Source organism: Myotis yumanensis, unplaced genomic scaffold, assembly GCF_028538775.1.
Source record: "Myotis yumanensis isolate MYYU_CA2020_CCGP unplaced genomic scaffold, mMyoYum1.0.hap1 SCAF_14, whole genome shotgun sequence".
NCBI classification, from domain to species: Eukaryota; Metazoa; Chordata; class Mammalia; order Chiroptera; family Vespertilionidae; genus Myotis; species Myotis yumanensis.
This window is the reverse complement of record NW_027223765.1, coordinates 3,321,085-3,348,698: the sequence shown is the minus strand read 5'-3', so window position 1 is coordinate 3,348,698 and position 27,614 is coordinate 3,321,085. Positions and strand designations below refer to the sequence as shown.

General features: G+C 57.5%; 1 protein-coding gene across 7 annotated transcripts in view; it reads left to right on the top strand.

Annotated features, from left to right (window-relative positions):
* Positions 1-425: 425 nt before the first annotated feature.
* ITPR1 (inositol 1,4,5-trisphosphate receptor type 1) overlaps positions 426-27,614 on the top strand; it is a 169,996-nt gene continuing 142,807 nt past the window's right edge. For 6 of the 7 annotated variants that reach the window (XM_070391401.1, XM_070391398.1, XM_070391397.1 and 3 more), the window contains exons 1-4: positions 426-592; positions 1,378-1,452; positions 16,616-16,723; positions 21,165-21,235. In XM_070391401.1, the coding sequence (XP_070247502.1) occupies positions 16,632-16,723; positions 21,165-21,235 (163 nt within the window). In that variant the 5' untranslated portion in view covers positions 426-592; positions 1,378-1,452; positions 16,616-16,631. The remainder of the gene's footprint in view (positions 593-1,377; positions 1,453-16,615; positions 16,724-21,164; positions 21,236-27,614) is intronic. The other variant, XM_070391395.1, reaches the window with a different exon arrangement.

Sequence of the window (27,614 nt, the reverse complement as noted above, 5' to 3'; positions counted from 1 at the left end):
CTCCCGTCCCCCGCTCCCAGCGGTACCTGGAAGCCCGGGTCCGAGGCCAGCCGGAGGAGGGTCCCCAAAGGGTGGGGGCGCCCTCCAGGGGCGGCTTTGGGTGGCGGGCTCCATACCCGGCCAGCTCCGGGCGAGGACCCAAGTGCGGACCCTGGACACCCCACAGGACGCCCCGCCCCGCCCCGCCCGCGCATCTATTTAGAGCTCCTCCCGCGGCGCCGGGGATTCTGGGACTTGTAGTCCGTCCCGTCGCCCCAGGGCCTCCGCGACCCCGGCCTCGGACTACATTGCCCAGGGAGCCTCCCGGTCTATATAAGGCTCTGGGGAGCCACTTCAAAGTGCAGTAACCATGTGGCTGTGCTGCTGAGGCGCTTCCTCGGGCTCGCCGGGTGGGAGGAGAGGAGGAGGAGGAGGTGGAGGAGGAGGAGGCAGAGAGGGTGGAGAGAGAAAGCCACGCCGAGAGGAGGTGTGGGTGTTCCGCTTCCATCCTAACGGAACGAGCTCCCGCTTCGCAGCATGGGATTACCCGGCGGCTGCTGACCCCGCTCCTCGCCCTGCGCCCCCAAACCGCCGTGGCTCCCCGGGCAGCAAGGTAGCGGCTGGGGCCGGGCCGAGGGCGCGGGGAGTTGGACTGTCCCCAGGACGGCACAAGTTTTTGCGCCGCTCTCTGGGAGTTCTTGGTGGATTTGCAAGCACTTGCAGGCATTTGTGGGTTCTTTTACTGCGGGCCTTTTTTTCTGGGGGGTGGGGAGTGGGATCATTTGCGATTAAAAACATTTTGACGCCAGTGACTCGCTTTGAGGGCGACCCGGTCTGGGCTGGAATGGCATTCCCCTGAGTTGGAAACTGTTGCAGCAGCTGCAGGAAATAGGTTGTTTTTTTTGGGGGGCGGGTGGTGGTTGTGGGGGTGTCATATGTGAGTCCGCTCAAGGAAACCATCTTTCTCAAAACGTAACCCTCGCTCGAGCCGCACAGTTGGGAGAGTCGTGCTTGTGTGTGTGTGTGGGGGGGGGGGGAGGGTTATAAAACGGGGAGCCAGGAGGGATGAAGTGTGGACGGAGCCGGTGGGGATGCGGGTTTCTGACCCTCGGCCTCCCCACGGGAAACGAGAGCCGCCAAACACTTCCCTTAGTCCCAGCCCCGCGCGGGCCAACTTGGTGGTGCCCAGCCTGGCTTGTGGGTCGCACACTGGAAGTGAGTACCCAGGTTCCCCGGACTCTTCGCCCACGTGATCCCACACACCTGCCTGTCAACTGGGGGGCAGGGGGTGTCTCTCCAGGAAGGAGGTTAAAGAAGGCGGAAGGTGGGGATTTGGAGCGTTTCCCTTAGGGACCCAGCGTTGTGGTCTCACAGGCCGTCTTCCTTCTCAATCCCCAGGAGCTGACTGCTGCGCGCAGGACTCGCACCCCTGGCGGGACACGTTCTGGCAGCGGAGTGCCTGGCTGGGGCCAGGTGAGTGTGGAAGCCGGCAAAAGCTGCGGGCAATAATGAGTTCTCGGCAGCAGCTGCAGCCTGTTTTACTCCTCTCTAAGAGGCCACGGAGATGGGGAGGGGAAGGAAAAAGCCAACTCCATGGGGGCTCAATCTCCGAAATGTGACCTGACCACTGGGGAGGGCTCCGGGGAGCAGGTGAGACGCAGGGGCCAGTCTGCCCCAAGCTGTTGGCGGTGGCTCAGAATGGAAGCAGCCTGCAGGCTCAGGAGAGGAGGGCAAAGGCCACCCAGGGAGGGCTATAGAAGGGGGGTCCGTCCGTCCATTGGGGGACTGGGAATGGAACTCGCCAGGCAGCGTGCTGATGACTTAAATCCTGAGGGATGCAGTGCCCTTCGGCTGCCAAGACGTGGAAGCAAAAATGAACGGCTTCTCTCGTTCAAAAATAGTCACTTTCTTTTTTTCTTACCGTGAACGTGTGTTTCCTCAGGGTAGGTTGGACTGCAAGAAATGAAAGTGGCGGCCGCCAAATGGAAAGAGGTAGAACTTTAAAAAGGGAAGTTAGTTCTTGAAGTAGAAGGTGGGGGCATCCAGCCCTGGACGCAAACCCCCTCTCTGCATGTCAAGGATCTGGGGGTCCCCGCTGTGAGGTGCCTTGTGGGATAGGAGCTGAGGGCCGCATTTATCTGTAAACAAGCAGCCCCTATATCCCGCCCCCCCACCCTGAAATGGTCAGGCTGCACTTTAAGAAAGAGGTTTTCACGGGTCCCCATTGCTGCAGATCCAGCCATCACAAGTTTTTCCTTCTGAAATGGTCAGGAGCGGGGTGAACAACAGGGTAAGGGGGGGGGTGCTGGGACTTCGTAACTTCTTGAACATTCTAAATATTTAGCTGTTCCCTGGGCTACAATCTTGGGGCTTTTCTAATTAGAAAAGAAAAGCCAGACACTTCATTATGGTCGTCCAGGGCTCTTGTTTCCTGCTGATAAGATCCTCGGGGCGCGGGTGGCTTGGAGCATTCGGATGTGTGAGGGCCAGTTCCTTCGGGGAGCTCCAGGGACTGGCCGCTGTGTGGGCACGCCAGCGCCCGGGCCTGGTTCAGCGCGCCTCCGCCGAGTGCGCTGCAGACCCCGCGAAACCGGCCCAGGTCTTCTCCAGCTGGCTGCTACCTTAATGCCGACACATGAGGTTCCTGTAAGCCTGGTCCAGGACCAGCTGGCCCAGAAACCTGGGGGGTCAGGTACAGGTGAAGAAACTGAGGTGCAGAGAGTGGACTCACGTGCTCACACAGGTGGGAGCCAGGTGTAACCATAACCAGGCTGGGGCTGTCCTGTGCCCACACGTGCACCTCAGTCGGGGGCGGGGAGGGAGAAACTCGGAAACTTGATAAACGTATTGCTGTTGCTGAAATAAGTCTTGCTTATGTTCCCCCCAGGGGGAGTGAGCCTGTGTCCCCTGATGTAGGAAGGAGATGGCGTGGCCCCAGGTGTGGGGAGGGCAGAGGGAGGGTTTTGGAGGAGGGGTGTTTGGAAAGCTGAGTGCTGAAAGCCTGGATGAGAGGAAAAAAGCCAGACCATGAGGAACGTTGTCTGAGTCCAGCCTCAGGGTCATCTGCCTGAGCTCCACCTTGATCGTCTCCATCCAGGCCTCTGAGCTGGTGAAAGGAGTCGGGCATGTCCCCATCTGAACAGGAAACTTTTTTTTGTTTAAATATATTTTTAAAATTGATTTCAGATGGGAGGTAGAGAGACAGATAGAAACATCAATGATGAGAGAGATGTGCACACCCCACGCTGGGGATCGAGCCCGCAACCCGGGCATGTGCCCTGACCAGGAATCGAACCGTGACCTCCTGGCTCATTGGTTGACACTCAGCCACGGAACCACGCCGCCACGCCGGCCGGGACAAAACCTGTTCATATTCCTTGCAGTCTGCTTGGTGGCCGGTTGGGCTGAACCGTTTTTTCTTCCTTTCTTCTGTGCGTGTGTGGAAAGCACCGCCTGCTCCGTGAATAATTCACATCAGAACAGAATCCCCAATCAGGACTGGCTGTCGGGCAGGGAGAGTGCGTCACGCTCTGAATGGACTGCTCCTGGCCTCGCTCGGAGCCCCGGGGACGTTGCTGGAGCCGACAGGGTGCTCCCCGGTTCAGCAAAGTGGTCCCACTGCAGGGACCTGGCGTCGCCTGTCGGGACTGGGGCTGGGTTTGGCTGCTGAGAGAAGTAGGTGAACTCGAGGCACATCTGTTGCCTTTTCCTCAAAATATTCTCAATGGAGGGAGACCAGGGAATGAAAGCGAGACAGAGAGGAAAGAAACTTCTAATCCAGTGACTTAACCCAGTACATAACCAGCCGACTTCCAGAGAAAAAAGTGTAATGGCTTTTTTGATCATTTATAATGATCTCATAGAAGCGGTCTGATTTCCTTACGAGCAGCTCTTAAAAAGCAAACCAATGTGGCCCTGACCGGTTTGGCTCAGTAGTTAGAGTGTCAGCCCTCTGACCGAAGGGTCTTAGGTTCGATACCAGTCTAGGGCACGTGCCTCAGTTGCAGGCTCGACCCCCAGCCCCAGTCAGCTGAGGGTGCATGCAGGAGGCAACCAACCAATGTGTCTCTCTCACATCAATGTTTCTCTCTCTCTCTGTCTCTCCCCCTCCCTCCCTTCCACTCTCTCTCTAAAAAAAAAAAATCCATTTGAAAAACATCCTCGGGTGAGGATTAACAACAACAAAAAAGCAAACCAATGTGAAACAACAAACACCTAATAGGAACAACAGGAAAGCAAACCACACACAGAGAATAAAAGTCGGCCTGGAGTTGGGTTTCTAGGTCAGGCTGCCCCGGGCCCCTCTCATTAAGGAGTCTGCACAAAGCCAGTGTCCCATCTTGTTTGCTGTTGGTTTGATCTTTTAACATAAAACACATGCAACGCAGGCTCTTCGGTCCCTGGAAGTGCCTGCGACGTTTTCGTTCACTTCTGCTGTGTTCAGTTGGCTCTTTGGGCGAAGTCAAGGAAGGCTTGAAGTCAGAGACGGGACAGAGGCGATTTCGCTTCTTCCTGCCAATTGTCAGAGCGTCTGTGGTTCCGAGGTTAACTCGGATGAGCTGGGAAAAAAACACGGAACGCGTGACCTACTGAGCTGCATCGCAGAGGCAGCCAGGGTGTCCGGGTTCTTGCCTGAGCTGGACAGAGTTGAGGCACTTGGTGTGACAAATCTATTCAAGAAAGTCCACTACCTGTTAAAGTGGGTACAGTCCAGGTGTTTACTCCATTGAGCGTTTTCTCTGCGCCAGGGTGTGTCCTAAGTGCTGGGGACCCAGCCATGCGAGGCCCGCTCCCAGAATACCTGGGTGGGGGGAGGCATCCAGCACAAATGAGCAAGTGCTATGGTGTAACAGGTGTAAGTGCTGTGGAGACGAGAGGCGGAGCAAGGGGGAAGGGAAGGCACGTGCAGGCGAGGATGTGGAGCAGTCGGAACCCCGTGCACTGTTGGTGGCACGGAGAGCGATGCGGCCGCTGTGGGAAACAAGGTGGGGGCCCCTCAGAACATTAAACAGCTGTAACCGGTTTGGCTCAGTGGGTAGAGCGTCGGCCTGCGGACGGAAGGGTCCCAGGTTCGATTCCGGTCAAGGGCATGTACCTTGGTTGAAGGCGCATCCCCAGTGGGGAGTGTGCAGCAGGCAGCTGATCGATGTTTCTCTCTCATCGATTTTTCTAGCTCTCTATCTCTCTCCCTTCCTCTCTGTAAAAAATCAATAAAATATGTTTAAAAAAACAAACAAAAACATTAAACAGAGACCAAGGGGTCCAGCAATTCCACTCATGGCGGCTTGAGCGGATACTTATGCACTCATTGTCAGAGCAGCGGATATGATTCACAATAGCCAAGATGCGGAAGCAGCCCAAGTGCCCACTGGCAGGTGAAGGGATAAGCAAAATGTGGCCTGTAGGTACCGTGGACTATCGGCCTATAGGTACCATGGACTATCGGCCTGTAGGTACCGTGGACTATTGGCCTGTAGATACCGTGGACTATTGGCCTGTAGATACTGTGGACTATCGGCCTGTAGGTACCGTGGACTATTGGCCTGTAGATACTGTGGACTATCGGCCTGTAGGTACCGTGGACTATCGGCCTGTAGGTACCATGGAATACTATTCAGCCTTACTGAGGAAGGACATTCCCACACGCTGCAGTGTGGGTGAATCGTGAGGACACCGTGCTAAGTGAAATCAGCCAGGTCCCAAAGGACAAGTATTGTCTAATCAGTGGGGTCCCTAGAGCAGTGGAATCCATAGAGACAAAGTAAAGTAGTGGGTGCTGGTGGGGGTGCTCAGTGGGTAGAGTTTCACTTTGGGGAGAGGGAGACATTCCAGAGATGGGTGGTGTGACGGATGGTTGGACAACACACATGGACTCAATGCTACTGAACTGCGTGCTTGGCAGTGGTGACGAGGGTGCATTTTATGTTGTGGGTGTGTGTGCTGCCACTGAAAAACCCACCAGCAGGTAACGACAATAACAGCAGCAAACACAGGGAAGGGGATAAAGGAGTCCTCAGGTGGGGATCAGGAACCAGGGAGGGGTTCTTTAAAAAATGTATTTTAATGTTTTTATTGATTTCAGAGAGGAAGGGAGAGATAGAAACATCAGTGATGAGAGAGAATCATTGACTGGCTGCCTCCTGCATGCCCCACATTGTGATTGAGCCCGAAACCCCAGCATGTGCTCTGACTGTGACCTTCTGGTTCATGGGTCGACACTCAACCACTGAGCCACACCAGCTGGGCAGGGAAGGGCTCTAATGTGGTGCATTGGAGCAGAGAGCTGAAGGAGTGAGCGCTTAGCCACGTAGATATCTGGTCAAAAGGATGTTCTAAAGGGCCGGAGCAGCACGTGCAAAGGCCCTGGGGTGGAGCAGATATGACCCCAGGGGGAGGTCCAGGAGGCCAGGGTGGCTGCAGCTGAGGGTGAGGCATGCAGACGGGAGAGAGAGTCAAGGACAGAGCCTTCAGGGGTCTGCAGGTGAGCAGGGATTGACTTCCCCAGGATTTCTAAACGCCCGCAGAGTTCTCAGTGTGGGCTCCAGCATCACCGCACTGTGCCGTCCTCTCTGAAGAGACTGGTGAGGATGTCAAGGTCACGTGCCAGGCTGGAACCTGATGGGGGTGGGGGGGACCCAGATTTCTAGACCGTCTGCTCAAACGCCTGACCTGCCTGACACTGTCGTTCGCTGCGGTTGGGAAGGAGTCCTCCTTGATGAACAGGTGAACCTACAGGGGTTTGGACAACACATTCTAAGGACCGAGTGCTATTCCTGTGGGTTTATCTTCAATGCAGCCTTCTGCGCCCTGCAGTCCGTCCAGTGTCTGTCTGTCTGTCTGTCTCTCCTTACCTTGAGGAGCTACCCAAGGAGGACCCCAGCTAGCATCACCCTTCAGGGACTCGATGTTCAAGATATGCGGTTCTTTCTGCCCCTTTCACATGTACACGCTTAGAACAAACACGTGCTTTGTTACTTACTGGGTAAAACGCACATATTCAGTTGTAGGGAAACCTTAGGAAACAGAGCCGCAACCAAACCGATTCCCCCCCCCCCCCCAGCCCTGTGTTCCGAGAGGAGGGTCCGCCCCTCTCCCCGCGTGTACATGTGAGAGCTGTGCGAGTTTCTCCTTCGCGAAAAGGGACGCCTGCCGTGCTTCCTGCGGGTCCCTGGCCTTTTGCTCTGAATCGCGAACGTCTGCGTCTTTGCTTTTCCGGAGGTGGCTCTGCCTTTGCTGGGACCTCATTTGAGGGATGACAGGCCCGGGGCCAGATAAGTGTGTCGTTCAGGTGCCCTCCCCGTCACAGGACCCGGCTTCCTCATCCAGTCTCTGCTGTTGTTGTTTTTTTAAGAAAACGAAATGGAAGATAAAGCACTATCAGGTGTTAGCTATCTCATGACAGGGATAAAGCCCAGTGACCATTCCTTTGAATATAGAATTCCTCACTTGTTCTTCAAAGTAACCTAATGCTTTAAGGTAGGTAGGGCCAGGTGTACTTTTCTGTTTGCACTTAAAAGAAAAACTTTATGCCTGGCCGGCGTGGCTCCGTCAGTTGAGCATCGTCCCAGGCACCTTGAGGGCGCAGGTTCCATTCCCAGTCAGGGCACGTGCTCGGGTGTCGGGCTTGGGCCCCCAGGAGGGGACGTGCATGAGGCAACCAATCTGGTTCTTGCTCATCAATGTTTCTCTCTCTCTCTCTCTCTCTACCTCTCCCTCTCCCTTCCTCTCTGTCTCTAAAATCTATAAAAACATTTTTAAAAAGTTTAAAAAAAACCCTTTTGCTATAGAACATTTGGAACGTCTGTAACGTAGAGATCCTGGTATATATGGCGAAGCCCTCATTACTCATCACTGCCCTCCACGGTTCGTTCATGACCGATCTCGTCTCATCTGCGTTCTCAACTCTCCTCTTGCCTTGGGTGACTTCGAAGCAAATCCCAGACATACTAGTTCATCTGTGTGCTAGGCGGTCTCTGTAGTATTGGGATTCTTTTCTAAAAACACAATCACAATGCTATGACCCACCTCAAGAACACGCAAAACTGCAGTTGGAAAGAAGTTGAGTCTATCTTTTCATTTCCTTGATCTATATATTTAAAAATACATATAACGTATAATACGTATTTCACAGTGTGAATTAGGATTCAAATAAGGTCAATACATTACAAATGATTGCTGCCTTTAAAAAAATATACATATTTTTATTGATTTCAGAGAGGAAGGGTGAGAGAGAGACATCAATGATGAGAGAGAATCATGGATCTACTGCCTCCTGCACGCCCCCTACTGGGGATGGAGCTGGGCATGTGCCCTGACTGGGAATCGAACCGTGACTTTCTGGGTCGTAGGTGACGTCATGCTCCAGCACTGAGCCACACTGGCCGGGCACAACCTGTACATTTTAAATGAAAGCTTTTCCAAGAGGCAATCAACACATCCTTGCCTTTAAACAGGAATCCTGAGCCATATGCTCTAACTCTTCCACTTGGTCTCCGTCTTAGCTAAGGCGCCGAGTGCTCCCAGGTCGGCAGGAAGTCGCCCTTGTTCTCCAGGGTTTTCACACTGCGTGGCACCCTGGAGGAGGTGGTGGCAATGGTTACGTGGCCCTTGGTCAGTGGAATTTTTTTAAAATGAAGTAGAGTAGAATACAAAACATCCAAGGATATTGCTTGGCTACTTAAAAAAGAACTGTGTCCATTGCAGCAAACCTGCTCATTCATTCTCTCTGTCTGACAGCACACACACACGCACGCACAGACACAGACACAGACATAAACACACACACACACGCACACGCACGCACGCACACACGCACGCACAGAGCACTGGGTTGTAAGTTTCTGACTGTGGGTTGCAGTCCCAAGTGTAAGAAACAGCGTCCTACATCTCTGTGAGTCCTGTGGTCACCAGACCAGCATCTTGGGCTCCCGCTGCGTCAGAGCCTGCGTGTTTAGGAAGGTCCCGGGGGACTCCTGCACCTGTGGGAGTATGAGAAGACCTGCGGGCAGGTGCTCGCCCTGGGCCTTTTCACCGCTCTCTTGTTTCTATGGTTACCTTGTGTTTTTGTGGCGGGCTCTCACCTGTGAAAACTGACCTTTGTACTTCCCCTGGCATCGCTCTCAGATTCAGTCACCCACCTGGGGGTGGGGGTGGGGGTTCTGGCAGGACTCTGTGACTTGCTCACGTGTGGGGACCTTTTCATTGGCTGTTCAGATAGAGGTAGAAGGAGGCCAAAAGCTCCCTGTGAAAACTCCGTGGGTTGCGAAGTCACAGCGATAAACCTGCTGCTGGACACTTGGAGGAAGTTATGTTTGCGAATGTTTAATGACCCGTCGAGTCAGCAGAACCTGCGGACCGTGACGTTCCTCATCAGAAAGTGGCGAATGTGAGAAAAAATACCCCTCGTCTCCAAGTTCCTCGGCGATTATTTGCATTTCAGGAGGCGCTTTATCTGGGAAGCGATTTTGTTTGGCAGAAACAGCTCAGAAGCATCCCGGGCACATGTTTCTGAGCAGAAAAAGCTGATACAACACGTAGACTTCGGACGTTCCTCTCTGGGCCTTGGTGGGCGCGCATCGCGTTCCGCCTCCCTGCCTTTCCCATCCTGTCTGCCCTCCTTGCCACGTCCTTCCAGCCCCAGCCCTGGGCAGCCTCTCCTGGTACTTGAACATCTTTTGTCGTTGGCAACTTTGTGGCACTTCACATCTATTTTCCTCGTGGGCCTTTTCATGTTTAACCCACAAGCGTGCCTGGTGCATTGCAAGCGCGCACCAAGTATTTGCCGACTGAAGTCATTTACCCACATGTTTCCTCTGCCTTTGGCGGCTGGAGGCTGCTCCTCCAAAGACTCTACTCTTTTGCTCATTCCCCTAGTGATTAAATATTTACTGGACTGGAGTATTGCTTTGAAAAACCCCTTCTGCTGTGGAGAGCCAGGTGGGCCCGTGGAGAGCCAGGTGAGGCCCGTGGAGAGCCAGGTGAGGCCCGTGGAGAGCCAGGTGGGCCCATGGAGAGCCAGGTGGGCCCGTGGAGAGCCAGGTGGGGCCATGGAGAGCCAGGTGGGCCCGTGGAGAGCCAGGTGGGCCCGTGGAGAGCCAGGTGGGGCCGTGGAGAGCCAGGTGGGGCCGTGGAGAGCCAGGTGGGGCCGTGGAGAGCCAGGTGGGCCCGTGGAGAGCCAGGTGGGCCCGTGTAGAAATGTGTGGACCAGCCCCTTGGGTGGCTTTGGAGATGTTGCTCTCCAGTGGGCACTGGGTGGATTGTTAACGAGGGGGCAGGGGGCAGGGAGGGGAGAATTAGGTAGTGAAACAAGGTTGCTCTCAGGTTGTAAATGTGTGGCCGGGCTTGACCGCAGGGTGGGGGCCCCTGAGCGGGGGGGCCCCTGTGCGTCTGTACACTCCACTGGGGAGAAGGTGTGAGAATGCCGCCGTGGGCCAGGGCCAGGGCCAGGGCCAGTGAGCTGCAGAATAACGAAGGCTCATAGAGGTCTTGGAGATGAAAACAGAGCAAACCTACGTCCCAGAACAGTGGTTCTCACGGGGGGGAGGGCGCCCTCCAGGGGGACACTGGGCCATATCTGGAGACCTTTCTGTTGTCACAACTGAGGGGAGAGGGTGCTCCTGGCCTCGCGTGGGTAGCGGCCAGGGATGCTGCTGAACCTCCCGCAACACAGGACATGTCCCCACAGCGAAGAGTGATGCGCCCCCAGTGTCAGGAGCCCCCACACCGATTGGCCCTGCTCGCCCCGGGACAGTGACCTAACTGGTGGTGCTGGTTTCGCTGCTGTATTTGTTTGGTTTCTGTGGTTCAGGCGGAGGGCAGAGGGGCATCCTCAGGCGGCCGGACCTGAACTTTTTAATAAACACCCTGCCTGCCTCCCGGCCCCAGGCATCAGCCTTGCTTTCTGGGGGCCTGTGGTCTAACTCCGGCCACTAATTGGCTGTGTGGCCTCCGAGGAATCACTCAGTTTGTTTTTGTTATGTTTGCTTTTCTACCTGTAAAAGGAGGGGTTTGGGCTAAGTGATCGCTACCCCGCCAACGTCACGTTTCTGACGGCCTGGAGGAGCAGGGGCCACGGAGATCGAGGCAGGAGGGACAGCTTCTCTGAGAAGTAACTGCGGACGCTGTGCCTGCTTCAGAGATGGGTGACTTGGCGTCTGTGACAGGCCAGCGGGTTTACCTTTTCATGTGTTTATCTCTTGCGTCTCTGACGAGCAGCAGCTACGCCAGAGCGGCCCTGCAGGGCATGCAGCTGCCTCCAAGGCCTGCTCACCAGGGAGGCTGCTGGTCGGTCCTTAGGGACTGACTGGCTGAAAACGAAAGCAGAATGTGACTTTCTAGGCTCCGAGGAAGTGCTGTTGCAGGAGAATGAATTATCTCTGGACGGGACGCGCTGTGTTCTGGGGACGGTCTGATTGGCCGCTGGAGGACACGGAGGCTCGTGGTTATGGTGGGGGCCGGCCCTTGTCCTGCTTAGAACCCTGTGGCTCCTCCTTGCAAGTAAAGATGAAATCTTTGAGTCTCTGCTCAGAGGAAGCTCCAGAGTTAACCGTGCGCGTGCCGGGGGACAGAGCCGAGCCCTGCACGGGGGCCGCTCCCTCGGCTGGAAGGGTCAGTGCAGGAGGCAGTGGGCTTTCTGTCCGCATCTCCAGCCACATGACCATATATGTCCCCGGGCCGGGCGGCTGGTGCTGCTGCGGAGGGCGTGGCCCGGCCTGGCAGGGAGCCTGGGCCAGGGCCGGAGGCTCTTCCTTTTTCTGGGCACACTCGAGTTTTCCCTCCGAAAGGCCTGTGGCTGCCAGGCGCTGCCCGCGGGGGGCTGCTGGCCTCAAAGTGAAGTGGTGCCTTTGGTACTGGTGACGGCTGTGGCCCCGAGGCCTTGCCAGGCTGCCAGGGACGGCTCCCTCCGGCTCTCAGCTCTCCAGGCGCTTTTAAGTCTCCGTGCCTAGCCCTGTTCTCTTTAAAGGAAGCCTTTTGATGTGATTCTTCTAAAAACCATTTTTTAAAAAAAATACATTTTTATTGATTCAGAGAGGAAGGGGGGGGGAGAGAGAGAAACATCGATGAGAGAGAATCATTGATCGGCTGCCTCCTGCACGCCCCCTCCTGGGGATGGAACCCGCCACCTGGGCATGTGCCCTGACCGGGAATCGAACCGTGACCTCCTGGTTCATAGGTCGATGCTCAATCACTGAGCCACGCCGGCCGGGCTTAGAAACCATTTTTAAAGCAGCAGAGATGAAAGCAGCACAGGAAGCCTTTGGCACAGGCCCTCTGTTTGCCAGGCAGTGGAGGTGATGCGGCAACTCCAGGAAAGAGCAGGGAGGCTGCTGGCTTTCCGTCGGCCGCAGTTCTCAGCAGAAAGACCTTCCAGGTGCTCTGGGGTCAGAGGGCAAACGTGGTGACTGAGGGTCGCCGCCGAGGGGGCCGTGTGGGGTGAGCGGTCATCCCTCCTCAGCGGGTGGTGCTTGGGGTTTTACTGGGAACAGTGGAGAGAACGTGCTGCCGGAGTTGGCCCTGACCTTGGCCACGTTCGCTGATCGCGAGGACAGCTGGTTAGGGCTGATCTCACCGGACAGTGAGAAGTTCAGGAGCAGCAGTTTATGAGAGCAGAAAATACTGCCCGTTAGCCCTGGCCCGTGTGGATCAGTGGTGAGAGCGTTGGCCTGCAGACTGAAGGGTCCAGGGTTCAATTCCTGGTCAAGGGCATGTACCTGGGTTGCAGGTTCCATCCCCGGCCGTGGTTGGGGTGCGTGTGGGAGGCAACCAATCGATGTGTCTCTCTCACATCAATGTTTCTCTCTCCCTCGCCTCCCACCCTTCCACTCTCTCTAAAAAGCAGTGGAAAAAATATACTTGCGTGAGGATTAATGAAAAAACAGCAGGTTAGAGTGGCAGCAAACAGTCCCGCTTCCTATGGGCTAAGTAAGCTCCTTATTCTCTTTTTCTCATTGCATCTCCCACACAGTTTCATGAGGTAAGCCCTCCTGGTCCCCATTCTGCAGATGGGGAAACTGAGGCCCAGAAGGAAGAAGCATCTTGGTCCAGGTTGTGAACCTCCCATCACACGGGGGACAAAGGCAGACTTTCACCCCGGCTTCTCTCTGACCCCTTCCTCCTCTCCCGCCCTGCCCCGGCCCAGGCCGGCTGTGCTTCCTGGACTCCCGGCCCCTTCCTGCCCCGGGGCCTCTGTATGCGCAGGTGCTCTCCCCGAAGACTCTTCCGCCGCCTTTTCTGCATGACTGCCTCCATCTCCACTTTCAGGTCTCAGCTCGAATGTCTCAGCTTGTTCTCTCTGACCAGCCCGGGTTACGTTGTCACCAGTCACGTCACCGAGTTTTCATTCCCGTCGTGGTATTTCTCGCTATCTGATGCGTCTCGCCCGCTCTGTTTACTGTCCGTGCGCCGTCACCAGAATACAGGTGCCCTGCGAACAGGAACCTTGACCGGAGGAGGGGGTCGCACATAGTAGGTGCTTAATAAATGTGCTGACTGAAAAGGAGGGTTTGGGGTTCACATCGAGGGGCCCTGTCGAAAGCCCTGGCCGGTCAGTTGTACGTTTTGCATTTTAGTCGTGTTCTAGCCAGTTTCTCATGTTTATACCGTGTGAGACCTACGCACACAGCCAGCGCCAAAGCAAACCTTAAGGAAAGTGCGTAGCAGCATTTTGGGTCTCGGGAGCTCTTTCCATGCTTACTAATTCTTGAGGACCCCAAAGAGCTCTCTCACCCCTCCCCTCTGAAATCAAAAAAATATGTTAAAAAAAGGAAAATGGTCAAAGGTAAGGTAATTGGGTACAGAAATGCACAGGAGATGGGTAGGCAGCGTCTGAATAGTGCACAGTGGTGGGGGTGGGGGTGGGGGTGAGGGTGGGGGCGGGCAGCGTGGCTGAGTCCTTGGTTCCTGACACCAGTGCTTGGCAGGGCCTAATGGAAGGGCAGTGGCGATGCCCCCATCGCTGACAGTCGGACTCTAGCGCCCAGCCAGGCGGCTTCTTTGTAATGAAACGCAGAAGGGTCCTGCGTGTCAGTGAAAACCCGTGCGCCTGGGTCCCAGGTCCGTCTGCCGGCTCGGCGTCCAGGGAGGCCCTGAGTTCCTGCCTGGCGTCCGCCGGGGAGGACGGCGGTACCTTAGGCGACTTCTCGGTTAATGAAAGGCTTCTAATTTAGTCTTCTTTCAGGAGCTGCTAACTTTTAAATTCTGAATCGTGTGTAGGCGAAAGTCGAGATTTTTTTTTTTTTTAGAAAAATGAATATAATGCAATTAGTTAAGTGTGTGCGGGAGAAATAGATGGGAAAAATTATAAGTGAGGTTTCTGCCGCAGTCGAAGCTTTTAGCAAAAGAAAAAAAAATCCAAAACTTAACTTGAGCTGCTTAGAACGAAGCGAACAGACTTCTTGTTCAGTAAGCTGTGCTTCGCCGTCTTCGCCCCAGCGTGGAAGGGCTTCTCCGTGCCAAATGATCATCCCTTCGAGAGGCTCCCTCCGCAGGGCCCGGGTGACGCTGGAAGAGGGGGTGGAGCTGGCCAGGCTGTGGGGCCTGTGGATTTGGGGGCCGACAAGCAGTAAGCATCAGCCCTTCATGGCTCACACCCTCCTTCCCGACACCGAGAGTGGCCACCTCTCCCGAGGGCCTGGTGCCCTGCGGTCAGGTGACAGGGGAGGGGAGACCAGGGAGCAGGTCCCTCTGCTGGGTCCCGCCTGGACTCCGCTGGGACAAAGGCTCATGGGAGGGCGAGCCCGGAAGGAGAGAGGTGGCACCTGGACAAGGCCGGTCCGAGTACACACCTGCCCCCTGCACTCCCCCGCCCAGTGCACACCTGCCCCCTGCACTCCTTCCACCCAGTGCACACCTGCCCCCTGCATTCCCCCGCCCAGTGCACACCTGCCCCCTGCACTCCTTCCACCCAGTGCACACCTGCCCCCTGCATTCCCCCGCCCAGTGCACACCTGCCCCCTGCATTCCTTCCACACAGCGCACACCTGCCCCCTGCATTTCCCCACCCAGTGCACACCTGCCCCCTGCACTCCCCCCGCACTCCCCCGCCCAGTGCACACCTGCCCCCTGCACTCCCCCGCCCAGTGCACACCTGCCCCCTGCATTCCCCCGCCCAGCGCACACCTGCCCCCTGCACTCCTCCCACCTGCCCAGTGCACACCTGCCCCCTGCACTCTGTGACTCCCCAGGGTCCTGGGAGGCCAGAGTGTGGAGTGACTGCTGTGCCCCAGAATTCACTCAGAGCTGCTTCCCCACAACCAGCCCCAGGCACGCGGCTCCCTGCCTTGACACAGCTTTCACACGTCAGCACATGGGAAGTGGGAAGGGCCCCAATGGCTTTAGTGTCTGCAGCCTCGTGGATGCTGTCTGCCTTCTGGTGTGAGATGCCCGGTTAGGACCGGTGGCCTGGGGACCGACGTGGTGTGCAGACGGGGCCTGGCCACCGTCCCTGTGAACCTTAGGCGTCTCCCCACCCCCAGAGGCTGTTCTTCGGTCTGAGAGAGTGTCGCGCTGTGCACACAGGTTCACGCTCCGTGAAGTGCTGTCTCCTGCAGCGCCTGGGTGGTGCTGGGGCAGACTGCTTGTTCCTTGTCCTTCGCACACGCGTGGACCAGCTTCTTTAAGGGGTGGTGTCCAGGCCTCCCACTGCCCTGGCTGCGCAATTCTTCCGGGAAGGCCACTTGGCCCCTGGAAGGCAATTCCAGGAGAGGGGCCCCGGCCATCGGCCATCACAGCTCCTCGGCTCTGCTGACGGGGGGAGACTGGAGGGCAGATGTGGGGCGAGGCTCCGGGGTCTGGGTTTGCAGGAAAGGTCTGGGGAAGTCCCGGGCCCCTGCGTGTCTACTGGGCAGGTGCCCGCGGGGACGCCGGGGTCACCTGCAGACCGCAGCAGCGCACCGTCTTCCCACGGAAATGACCTCGTGTTTTCAATGTCAGCGCAGCTTTTTATAACCGGCTCCCACTCCTCAGTCTTTACGGCTGTTCCCATGAGTCAGACCGTGTTTTTGTTGGTGTGTGTGTGTGTGTGTGTGATGATTTCTGGGCTGCAGAGATTTCCTGGAACCTCTGAGCCGTTGCTAGGACTGCCTGAACTCGCCGGGTGCCCTCCCTGACCCCGGCTCCCGCCGACCTGAGCCTGACTCCTCTCACCTGCCTGGGAGAAGGCTGCCCGAGCCTCATGGTGTCTGTCACCAGGTGTCACTCTCTTGGGCTCACTTTGCTGCTCGAGTACCGAGTCCCCGGCACCGCCAGGCTCAAGTTCTATCCAGGTGTTTCCTCCCAACACCCCGCCCTGAGGCCCAGGAATATGTTAGTTTCATGAGTCACAGCACCGGCTCCTGACCCCCGCGGAGTTCTTGGCCGAGGTCCCTGCAGCCTCAGAGTTGCTGTTTGACACGAGGGTCCTCGGGGGCCGGATCGGACCGGGCGTGGCCACGTGAGAGGCCCGTGTTACTGTGCTCGGAACACCCTGAACTTCAGTAACATTCGGGGGAAATGTGGCTGCCTGTGGCCTAGCTTGGCACCTGTCATTGCCTGCCAGCCACGCTGGACAATGGAGCGAAGCTAAGCCAGCTCTCGGGCTTCCCCCTCTGCAGAGTCTTCTTTTTCCTTCTCATAACGGTGCCTACTTTGCTTTGTCTAGGCTTTTCGAGAAAGACATGTCTGACAAGATGTCGAGTTTCCTGCACATCGGGGACATATGCTCCCTGTACGCGGAGGGATCGACAAATGGATTCATCAGCACGTTGGGGTAAGAGCACCTGACTTCTCCTGTGGCCGCATCTGTCTCAGGCAGCGGGGCAGCGGCCTAACGCGGTGGTTTTGCTACGATGAGCATGCGGCCGTGTTACTCGGCTTTTCAGGGGTTGGCTCAGACTGTCATAATTCCCCTCCTTCCTGTAGAAGGGGGCGTGCTGAGGATGTGGGGTAGCATCTGAGGTTCGTGATCACAGACCCAGAGGAGTGCTGTGAGCCTCACAGGAGCCCTGTCGTCGGACGGGGACGTGTGTGTGTCGTGGAAGCGAGGCCGGAAGTGCTCGGAGCCCATCTTTCTTGGAAGCAGAGCCTCCTACTTGGAGTTGCCGTTGGCGTTTGAAAGTTGCAAACTGCACCGAGCTCTGGACACCAGATTGTTGCCCTATTGTGCTTGCTTCAGTTTCGAGCCAGCTTTGAGCAGTCCGACTATGTTCCGTGACGTCCTCCTGTGATTCTCGTCCCCTCCCCGTGTCGTGTAGAGGGGGACGGGCAGCACAGCCCCGGGGCAGGACAGGAGGCAGAAGCGGGGTGCCCAGCTCCAGAAGTCGGGGTGGGCCGCGCTGTCGGTGAGGGGAGCAGTGAGGCCGGGGTGGCATTGCTGGATTTGGCAGGAGCTCGTCGCAAATAAATGGGGGGAAGGAGGCCGACAGCTCCTCCAGGGACCTCCTCCTCCCGGGAGCCAGGCCTTCCTGTAACCAGGGCTGTGACGGAAGCCGTGCACGCACTCCGGAGGGTGTGCGGGCATGGGGGGTGGCGGGGAGGGGTCCCCTGCTCACGTTCCCGTCACCTCAGCCTCAAGGAGCAGGTGTTGCAGACACAGAATTACCGCTCGGTTGGAGCCCACCCACTGTATGAAAGTTCATTTCCGGGAACGAGTCCCTCGATAAAAGCTCGCCTGTGGCTTTTGGCAAAGAGGCCTCTGTCTCTTGGGCTGCTCTGCCCCCTTTCCTTTCTGGCCGATTCCTCCATCTCCCCTTCCCTGTGGGGGCTCTGTCATCCTCCTCATTTTTCAGCCAGAACGGCAGCAGCACTGATTCCTCGAGTCCGTGGGCGTCCCCAGCAGGGTGCCTGCATCGCTGCACCCACATGGGCCCTGCAGTCCCCAGGCAGCGCTGACGGTGCGCCCTGTCGCTGTCGCTGTCCATGGAGGCGAACCTCTGAGAAGCGGAGAGGATTTGCCACCTGCCCGGGGTCACAGCGCCAAGAGTCAGGGCTCCAGGACCGGGTTCCTAAGGGTGCTCTGGGGGGGCTGGCTTCCCGGACTGCCCTCCTCGACCGCCCTCCTCGCTCGCTCTCAGCCCACAGCTCTGATCTGGATGCCCTGTTCACCCTCCATCCCATCGTTCCTCTGTGGCCCCAAGTTCTTCTAATGGTGCCACCCCCCCTCCAGCCTCAGGCTCACTGCTGGTCAGTGCTGAGCACTGGGCCCCTCCTCCTCCAGCCCTGAAACCCTGGGGCCTCCTTCCCCTCAGGCCTCTGCCTCTAGGCCAGTGGTTCTCAACCTTCTGGCCCTTTAAATACAGTTCCTCCTGTTGTGACCCACCCATAAAATTATTTTCGTTGCTACTTCATAACTGTAATGTTGCTACTGTGATGAATCGTCATGGAAATATCTGATATGCAGGATGGTCTTAGGCGACCCCTGTGAAAGGGTCGTTCGACCGCCAAAGGGGTTGCGACCCACAGGTTGAGAACCGCTGCTCTAGGGTATTGTGCATAGAATTCCGAGAATGTCAAATTGTTAATGAAAGTTTTCTTCAAAAATTTCCAGCAAATGAACGCTAAGCTCCTCCTCCTCCTTACTGGGGGGTGGGGGTGGGGGTGTGGGAAAGGGGAGGTGGTGGCTCCTCTTAACACTCCCGCAGAGGCCTCTGTCCTTCCCTGGCCCCCTGCACGCAACATTCGAGGAAAACTGGGATGAAAATGGATCTGGAAAACTCGGCCTGGCCTTTTCATTCCCCTCTTAACCCTTTCCCATGTGTGGGCTGGGTGTGGATGAGGAGGAGCGGCCACGACTGTGGGACTCGGCTTCCTCCCCGCGGACTCCCCTCCCTCCCAATGGCTCCCCTCCCTCCCAATGGCTCCCCTCCCTCCAATGGCTCCCCTCCCTCCCAATGGCTCCACGACACGCTGAGCTTCAGGGGCGAGTGAGTGGCACGTGCGTGTCAGAGGGGGCTTGAGTCTCCGCGGAGCTGGTTAGAATATGGGGTCCCAGCCCGGGACCCAGCTTCAGTCGGCCTGGTGGCGGGGACCAGGTGAGGGTAGTTTAGAATCAGAGGCCAATGAGCCTCTCTCCTGAGACCCGGGGCCGGGAGCAGTGAAGTGCTGCCGCCCCTCCTGCTGCTCGTAGGTGGCTGAGAGCCGTGGACAATCCCTTGGCCTCCGGCCCCCACGGGCCCTTCCTCCTGCCCCTTCCTCCTGGTTCCAGAGCTCCACATGTCACGTGGGATCTGGTGGCCCCGCTGCGCTGACGCGCGGGGCTCAGGTGGCGCGTGGTGTGTCACACCCGGCTCTTGATTTCTGCATAAAAACCCAGGCCAGGGCCGCACTGTCCTCTGGCGGCTGCAGAGACAGCTGGGTTTTGGAGCCAAAGGAGGCAAACGGCTGGCTACGGGGCTTCTCTGGACCCTGGGGTCCCCATCCATCGCCACTGAGCCCCTGGCCTGGGCTGGAGACCAGACTTGCCCTGGACACCTTCTGGGTCGAGAGCAGGAGCTCCCGCCCTGGCGGCTCCAGCCATTCCTGCCTGGCCCACGGGGATGGGGGGATGGGAGGGCCTGGCCCACAGGGATAGGGGGATGGGAGGTCCTGGACCATGGGGATGGGGGGATGGGAGGCCCTGGCCCACAGGGATAGGGGGATGGGAGGTCCTGGACCATGGGGATGGGGGGATGGGAGGGCCTGGCCCACGGGGATGGGGGGGATGGGAGGGCAGAGAGGGCGGAGGGCAGAGAGCGCCTGCCACTGAAGGCCAGGGGTGGGGTGGGACCTCGTGGAGAAGACGGGCTCTGAGCAGGGCCTGGAGCAGGGGTGGGCAAACTTTTTGACTCGAGGGCCACAATGGGTTCTTAAACTGGACCGGTGGGCCGGAACAAAAGCATGGATGGAGTGTTTGTGTGAACTAATATAAATTCAAAGTAAACATCATTACATAAAAGGGTACGGTCTTTTTTTTTTTAGTTTTATTCATTTCAAACGGGCCGGATCCGGCCTGCGGCCGTAGTTTGCCCAAGGCTGGCCTGGAGGGACAGTGGGATGTTAGGAGTGGAGGGGATTTTCGAGGAAGGAGCCGTCAGAGTAAAGGCCAGGGATTCATGGCACCTGCTTTGGGGTAAGAGGGAGCCTGACGCATGGAAGAGACCCCGGAAAACTGCAGCCTGTCCGCGGGGAGCCAGCTCTGCGGTCCCTGGGAAGGCGAGTCGGGCCTGGTCGCCGGTAGGGACGTGGGTGGACACATCCTTCACCCGGCTCCCGGCCTGGCTCTCTTCACCTGCCCAAACAGACTCTTTAATCAGTGCTTCTGAAGGAAGTGCCTGCATTAGATTGATCAGCCAGGGCATTGAATTCGGGGTCCAGACTTCACTGGGGGCTGATACTTATTCCTCATTTTCCCCACTTTCCCCATTAGCCACTTCCGAAGCCTCAAAGTCCTTTTCTGTTTCCACGCATTGCGGTTCCCTCTGCCTGCAGCGCCCCGTCTTCCTCCTCCCGCCGTTCTCTCTCCCGGTTCGGTGGGTGTGACCTGGGCTCAGCTGCTCCCACAGCCTCAGTTAGTTCCTGGGGTACAGCCCATAGGTTATATTCTCCTTTTGCTTATGGGGCTCCTGCACTTACCCTGAGCTCCCTGAGGGCAGGGGCCGGGTACCAAGTAGCCCCGCAGCTGCCGCTGGCGGAGCACAGGACCCCTGGCGGTGCCTCCCGGCTTGGGCACTGCCTGCTGGGCTCGGATCCTGGATGTGGTTCGGAGAAAGGAGCCACGGAAAATGGGCTGAGGCGGCCCTGGCAGAGGCAGGAGCTGGGGCTTCTGGGCAGGTTTTGTGCCTGCAGGGGCCCCTCCAGCCCCCGGGGAACCTGGCCGTCTATTTTTGGGCCAGGAATAGCCCTGCCATTTTATTTTTTTAAAATATATTTTTATTGATTTCAGAGAGGAAGGGAGAGGGGGCGAGGGAGAGAGATACAAACATCAATGATGAGAGAGAATCATGGACCGGCTGCCTCCTGCACGTCCCCTCCTGGGGATCGAGCCCACAACCCAGGCATGTGCCCTGACCAGGAATTGAACCATGACCTCCTGGTTCATAGGTGGACACTTAACCACAGAGCCACACCGGTGGGCGTGGCTGTTTGATATTTGCAGAGCGCTTAGGGTTTTATTTTCTTAGACTTGACTTGATGTAGCATTTACCTTTTCTTTCTTTCTTTTTTTTTTTTTGCAGGCTGGTCGACGATCGCTGTGTTGTGCAGCCGGAAACTGGAGACCTAAACAATCCGCCCAAGAAGTTCAGAGGTAAGGCGGCCACCTCCCTGGAGAGGGCGGCTTCCTCCCTGGAAAATTCATGAAGCGGCCACGGTGTGTGTGTTTTTTAAAGCAGTTGTGGGTTTATTTACTTACGTATATTTTTAAAAGTCGGGTTTCCATCCAGAGCCTCTGGACCCCTTGAGCGTGCCTGAGGAAGCTCGGGTCAGGGTGGGGTGGCGAGGTCTCCACCCGCCCTGCGTGCCCGTGGGAGGCCGCCGGTTCAGGCTGAGGCCTCACCTGCGTGCGGCCGTCCCCGCCAGGCGGCTGCTCCCGTATTGGCCACAGGAAGCGTGTGCCTGGGGCAGACCTTGCTGCCGGAGGGGGTGGGGGTGGGGGGCTCCGGTGCCTTTCGACCCCCAACCTGGGCGAGGCGTTCTGGAGGGACAGGCGGGCGCTCTGTCAGCGCCGGCTCTCCGGCTCTCCGTCAGGCCTCCTGATCTGGTGTCCTCGGGAGGCGGCTTCACGCGTCCCACGAGGGTGAGAGAGAGCTGGTGCCGTAGCTGGTAGAAAACATCGCGTCTGTCTTCGCGGTGGTCGGGGAGGCTGGGCTCTGGCTGCGAGGTTTTGATCAGGGAGCGACGTCGGGCAGGTGCTGGGGCCCAGCTGCAGCCTAGTCAGTGACGGGGGGGTGGGTACCCCAGCACCGGCTTTTCAAGGCTCCCCGAGTGGCTCAGGGTGAGGTGTGGGCGGGCTTGGTGCCTGACGAGTGGCCTCAGTCCCACCGGGCTCACACCTTGCCATTTGCACATCATATCATTTGCGCTAAACGTTCTTGTTAGGTGACTTAGAAACTGATGTTTTCGAGTCGAAGCTAAAGAAATTCGGATAAAATGGGAGGCAGGCGTTCAGGGGCAGGGAGGCTGGTCCTAGTCCTGCCAGCCACAGAGCTCTCCCCGCTCTGAGGAGCAGGCGTGCCTCAGTTTACCTTTAACAGGCCGAGACCGGTGGCCTCGGAGCCACGGTTAGCGCATGGAGCCGCTGTCCACCTTGTGAGGGGAGGGGAACCCGCCCAGGCGGAGTCAGGCAGCCTGTCCGGGGTCCCACAGCTGGCGGAGGGTGAGGCATCACCCGCGACTTTCAGAGCTGCCGGGCCTGAGTCCCACCCCAGGGAGTGTGATCTGGGTGGCCCAGGGCACCCGTGTGCGAGCCGCTGGGGAGCCGCCTGCCGTCTTTGGGGTGTGCTGCTGCGTCCCTCCTTTTCTTGACAAGTTATTCCCTAAACTGGATTGGGGGCCCTCACGGCCTGTGTTTAGGAGAATGGGAGCCAGAGGCCTGTTCATGCAAAGCTGCCTGTGGCTCCGACCTGGGAGTGTACCTTTGCAGGCCCCTCCTAACACCTGCTCCCCATTCGCTCGATAACCTCGGCCCCAGGACCAGGCTTCCTGGGGTGCAGTCCGAGTCCCACTCAGTCTTAGCCGTGTGACACGTGACTTATGGCCCAGCCTCCCTGACCCTGGGTTTTCTCATCTGTGAAATGGGAGGCTGGCCCTGGTGAGGGCTCAGTATGCCTGGCTGTTCTCCTTTCGTTTCCAGGCCCTGGTACGGAGTCTGGTAGCCCTCGGGCAAGGGGCTGCGTGTGACTGCTTAGCGATACGAGAGTAACTGTGTGTCGTTTCTCTTTTTGACTTTAGATGCTTTCCTGGGTGGGGGTGTGCACCTGGGCCCCAGGGGCCTCGATTGGAGGCCCACTCTTTCCATACACAGGCCAGTGACTCGAGGGATGGCTTAATTTCTCTGAGGTTCTTTCCTCGCCTGTAAGCTGGGGAGAGCAGCTCCGTCCCTATAGAGGGAACAGGTTGCAGGCAGTACAGGTCAAGAGCCAGCGTGCTTGGTCCATGACCGGGGTAGCTGTTCCTTTTCCTAATAGATGCAGTTGCTTGTTTCTGGTAAAAGCACATTTCTAAGGAATTGCTTTTATTTTTATTTTTTGCAATTCCCTTGGCTGTGTCGCCCGCCCCTCACTGCATGTGTAGAAGAAGGGATTGGCCGCACGCCTGTTTCTCGTCCGCCAAGGCTTCTGCGTCACCGATGCAGCTCGGAGTGTTTCTGTCCCGGGGGGAGGAGAAGCGCAGAGGTGCGGAAGGATTTGGGTCCCTGAGTCCTGGGGTTGTGGTGGCACTTTTGGGTCCCCGGCCTCCGGAAGGTGAGGCAGGGTCTCTCTCCTCCCTGATTGGTGTTGGCTTTGCCCAAGTCCCGAAAGAGCAGGGAAGGCAGACATCTGGTTGAAACCAGGAATAGAAACTCTGTGGTTAGTGAATTCCTTTCTCTGTGGGATCTTTCCCCGTCCCCTCCCCTGCCCCTCCCCCAAGGGTGACATCTTCTGCGAAGGGAAGAGGGAGCCGGGCAGCCAGTCCCCTTCCTGGTCCCAGGACCCTGCTGCTTTCTTTACTTTTCTTTTTAAAAAATGTCTTCATTGACCTCAGAGAGGAAGGGAGAGAGAGTGAGCGATAGAAATATCAATGGTGAGAAAGAATCATCGATCAGCTGCCTCCTGCACGCCCCCCACCGGGGATCGAACCTGCAACCCGGGCATGTGCCCTTGACCAGGAATTGAACCGTGACCTCCTGGTTCATAGGTTGATGCTCAACCCCTGAGCCACGCCGGCTGCTGGCCCCTGCTATTTTCACCCTGACCTCAGGGCTGTGGAGCAGCGACAGGGCTGGGGCTCTCGTGTGGCTCATGCTGCCTACGTGTGGTCCCCTCTTCCGGATCGGATGTCTCCCTTCGGTTCAAGGGGCTGACCTTGGCCCCTAATTCTTCCTCTAGTCCCAGAAGCCGCCATATCCATGTCCCCGTGTCATAGAGGTTTCAGCCTGTGGGAAGGTCTTTGTTCAGGAGAGCAGCTGTATGAGGGAAACTCAGAGTCTGCGGGGGTGGGGGGCGGAGGGGCCGGTGAGGAGGAAGGGGTGCTGTGATGCGGTCAGGGGTCTCTGTGCACTGGGAAGAGGCGGAGCGTGTTCTAGATAAGTCTCTCGTGTCCCCCGTTTCTTCTTTCTCCCCCATCAGCTTGGTTCCCCGCACAGCAATCAGGAAGCGACTGTGAAAATGCATGTGCAGCTCAGGAGGCTTCCAGGCCCTGCTCTGCCCCGCCGGCCGCGGGCCTCGGTGATGGGGTGGGGACGGCCCGAGGCAGTAACACGGTCCCCTTGCTGTCAGGAGTCTTAGGGCTCCGTGGAGACACAGAGCCACATCCCGAATAACAGGAGGCAACATGAATACAGCATTTACTGTGTGCAGAGCATGTATGGCTTTTCTCTCTTCACCCACGTCCCCCACCCGTGCGGGGTAGGCGCCGTGCCCCACTCTGCAGGCCAGCGTCTCTCCTCAGAGTGACCAGCATCCCTCCACGGACTCTTGGTGACACGGCGGCTTTGTGGGGGGACTCGAAGAAGAAGGGCCCTCTTTCTAACCGAGTGAGAGTATTTCAGTGTCGGCCCGCTTTCCTGGTCACCGTCGGCGAGGAGTCAGGCTGAGGCAGGTGCAGGAAAACCGAGACGGGCGGGGGCACCGTCTGACGCGAGAGCCAGCGTCTGCCACCCGAGGCCCTGAGCCCGGGGGTGGCGGGGGGGTGGGGGGGGAGGGCAGGAGAGTCATTTCCCCTCTCCAGGCCTCAGTGTCCCCGTCGGTAAGTGCAGCTCAGGTGAAATGACTTCCCAACACCCCTTGCAGCTTGGAACTGTGTGCTGGGGCTGGAGACGGCCGGTGTCCCTGTCACAGAAAGCCTGGCGCATGGGGCCTTGGCCTCCGGGAGCCCCGGCCTCCCAGGCAGGCTCCGGTGTCTTTGGGCTGCAGGCCTTCTCTGTCAAGATAAGACGCATGCGTGGGACCAGCCAGGCCTTGCTCGGGGCCAGATGGGGACACAGCCAGATACTGGGTGGCAAAGGTCCTGTGGACTAGGGTGGCCCTCACCGGCTCCCTGGCTCAGCTGTCTTCACCGAACTTTGTGTTAATTGTTGCTAAGCAACGTTCTTTTTTTTCTTTCTTTCTGTAGGCAAAGCATGCAAGGAATGAATTCATATCTCATTTAGTTTTAAATACTCACATGCAACCGGGCTAACTTCACATTTTTTGTGTGATTTTGGTTCTAAGCTGTGAAGGGGGGAAGTGCGGGGAGGGGGGGACGGGACGGGGACGGGGACGGGGCTGGGCTTCTACCGTCTGGAGAAATAAGGTGGAAACACAGCCTATTTAGGTGCGTGTCCAGCAGGGGCCTCGGGGACTGGAGGTGTGTGGGGGCCGCTGTGCACTCTGTGGGGAAGCCTCCCGCAACCTGTACTGTGTTCAGAAAATCCTTTCGAATTTAATAAAAAGATTAGTAGGTTTTAAATAACCCTCATTTCAGGTTTACCAGCTTAGCTGTCTCCCACGGACAGACTCTGCTGGGAGGGAACGCTCTGTAATTTACATCAGTCCCCGAGGCACGGATGCTCACAGCGGCACACGCCGCGGGGATGGTGCCCGAGGCTCACTGTGCTGGCGTCCCACACACTCCTCACCCCTCGCTGGCTCTCTGCCCGTGGGCCTGGAGCTTCGAGGTGCATGTCTGCGGCGCTGGGCGTGCTGGGCACGGGCACGGGCATGGGCAGGGGAGGCCGATGCCCTCGGTGTCCGGACAGCTTCCTTGTTGGACAATGAGTCACCCATGGAGTGGAGACCCCAGACCCCGCTTGGTGTCCTTTGACGTGTAACAGCTCATCTGCTAACAGAGAACAGATTTCAGCTCTGGAGGCAGAGGCTGCCTTTAGTGCCACAGAAGCATTGATGCTGTCATCTGATTGAGTCTCAGCATTGCCCCCGTGGCTTCCTTCACAAGGGCAGGCTGATGGGGACGGGGGTGGGGGGTGGGCAGGAGTCCTGGGGTCATTCTCCTCCTGGGAGCAGAGCGCCAGGCTTCTCTGATCGCCCCTGCAGCTCTGATGAGGTCGGGTTGAGTCACTTGAGCGTATGAGAACGCGTCCTTTCTTCACAGACGGGGAGATGAGATGTAGGAGGTATCCGGGGTCCAAGAGCAAATCCGCGTGGAAATTGGGGCTGGGACGCACCCTGGCGTCCCCCACACTGTCCTGTAGGCGGCTGCGTTTGGGCCATAGATTTAAAACAATTGTTTTTGTCCCATCACCCTGTGGAATTAATCCTAACCTGTTTTCCATAAGTGAGGGTAACAGTGACTACCTCGCATGGTGCTCACATACATGAGTTAATTTAATCGATTTAACTTGTATGGTTTCCTTTATGTTAATTTTTCACCCCCATCGCCACCCGCAAGGCAGCTGCAGTGTGCAGAAGGCTTACCCTCCTTTTATGGGTGGAAAACCTGGCCACGAGAGGTTGAGCATTGGGTCCAAGGTTACAGGGAAGCGCCGGAGCCAGGATTCGAACCCAGACAGTCTGACATCGGCAACCTTCCCTTTCAGACCTGCTCCAGCCTGCCCATGGGAGGGGGCTGGGCCTGCAGTGTCCCTTTCCTGAGCTACTGGGTTCCTTAATCAGTTTCCTCCTCTGTTACCCCCGATGGGGCATCTGGGACACGTTGTCACCGGTGCACATGTCTGTAACATGCTGGAGATACACGCTAACTGCCGCCTGGCAACGGCCAGTGCAGCATGTATCATGCTGTCTTCTGTTTATATAGATTCTGCAGCATCTGGAGGGACCAGGTTTTAGTCTGCGCCCTGGCCTGGTGTTGGCATAAGGCTGCCTTCCCAGCGTGGCCTTGAGGACGGGGGTTGAGCTCCCAGGAGAAGGCACGTCCAGTGGCTACTTCCTCGGGTAGCCGTGGCCAGGAGGAGGCACCTCTCTCCGGGCGGAGGCCGCACGGCTCCCGGAGAAGCAAAGGCTGTGCCTGTCCCACCAGCACTGGGTTGGGGAGGTGCCCGCAGGTGGCCACAGGTGTGGGCAGGAGACTCCGTCCCATCAGAGGCTCCACCTGCGTTCCTTTGCGGTCAGGGCAGAAGCGCTCCCGTTCCAGCCGCTGCAGTGATCGAGGGAGAACAAGTTGGGCAGTTCTCCCCTCGGCGAGATTTAGAAGTTCCTTTTTTCACCTGGAAATTTTCTGGGTCCGTGTGAGTTCCAATCTGAGTGCTTCTGAAACATCTGGGTGTTTTGTGCTAAAATTATGCGTGTCTAAAAATGTTATCAGGGATGAGACTCGGTCCCTAAGCTCGCAGGGAGTCCCGCTGGCAGATTTCCGAGGCTGAGGTCCCCCCTCCCCCCTCCACATTCCCGGAAGCTCGGACTTTCAGGTGAAGGGCTCACATCCGGTTAGTCACACGGTGCAGCCTCTCTCTCTCTCTCTCTCTCTCTCTCTCTCTCTCTCTCTCTCGGCCTTGGCTTCAGTCTTGTCGACAGAAAATACTGGGGTTTTGT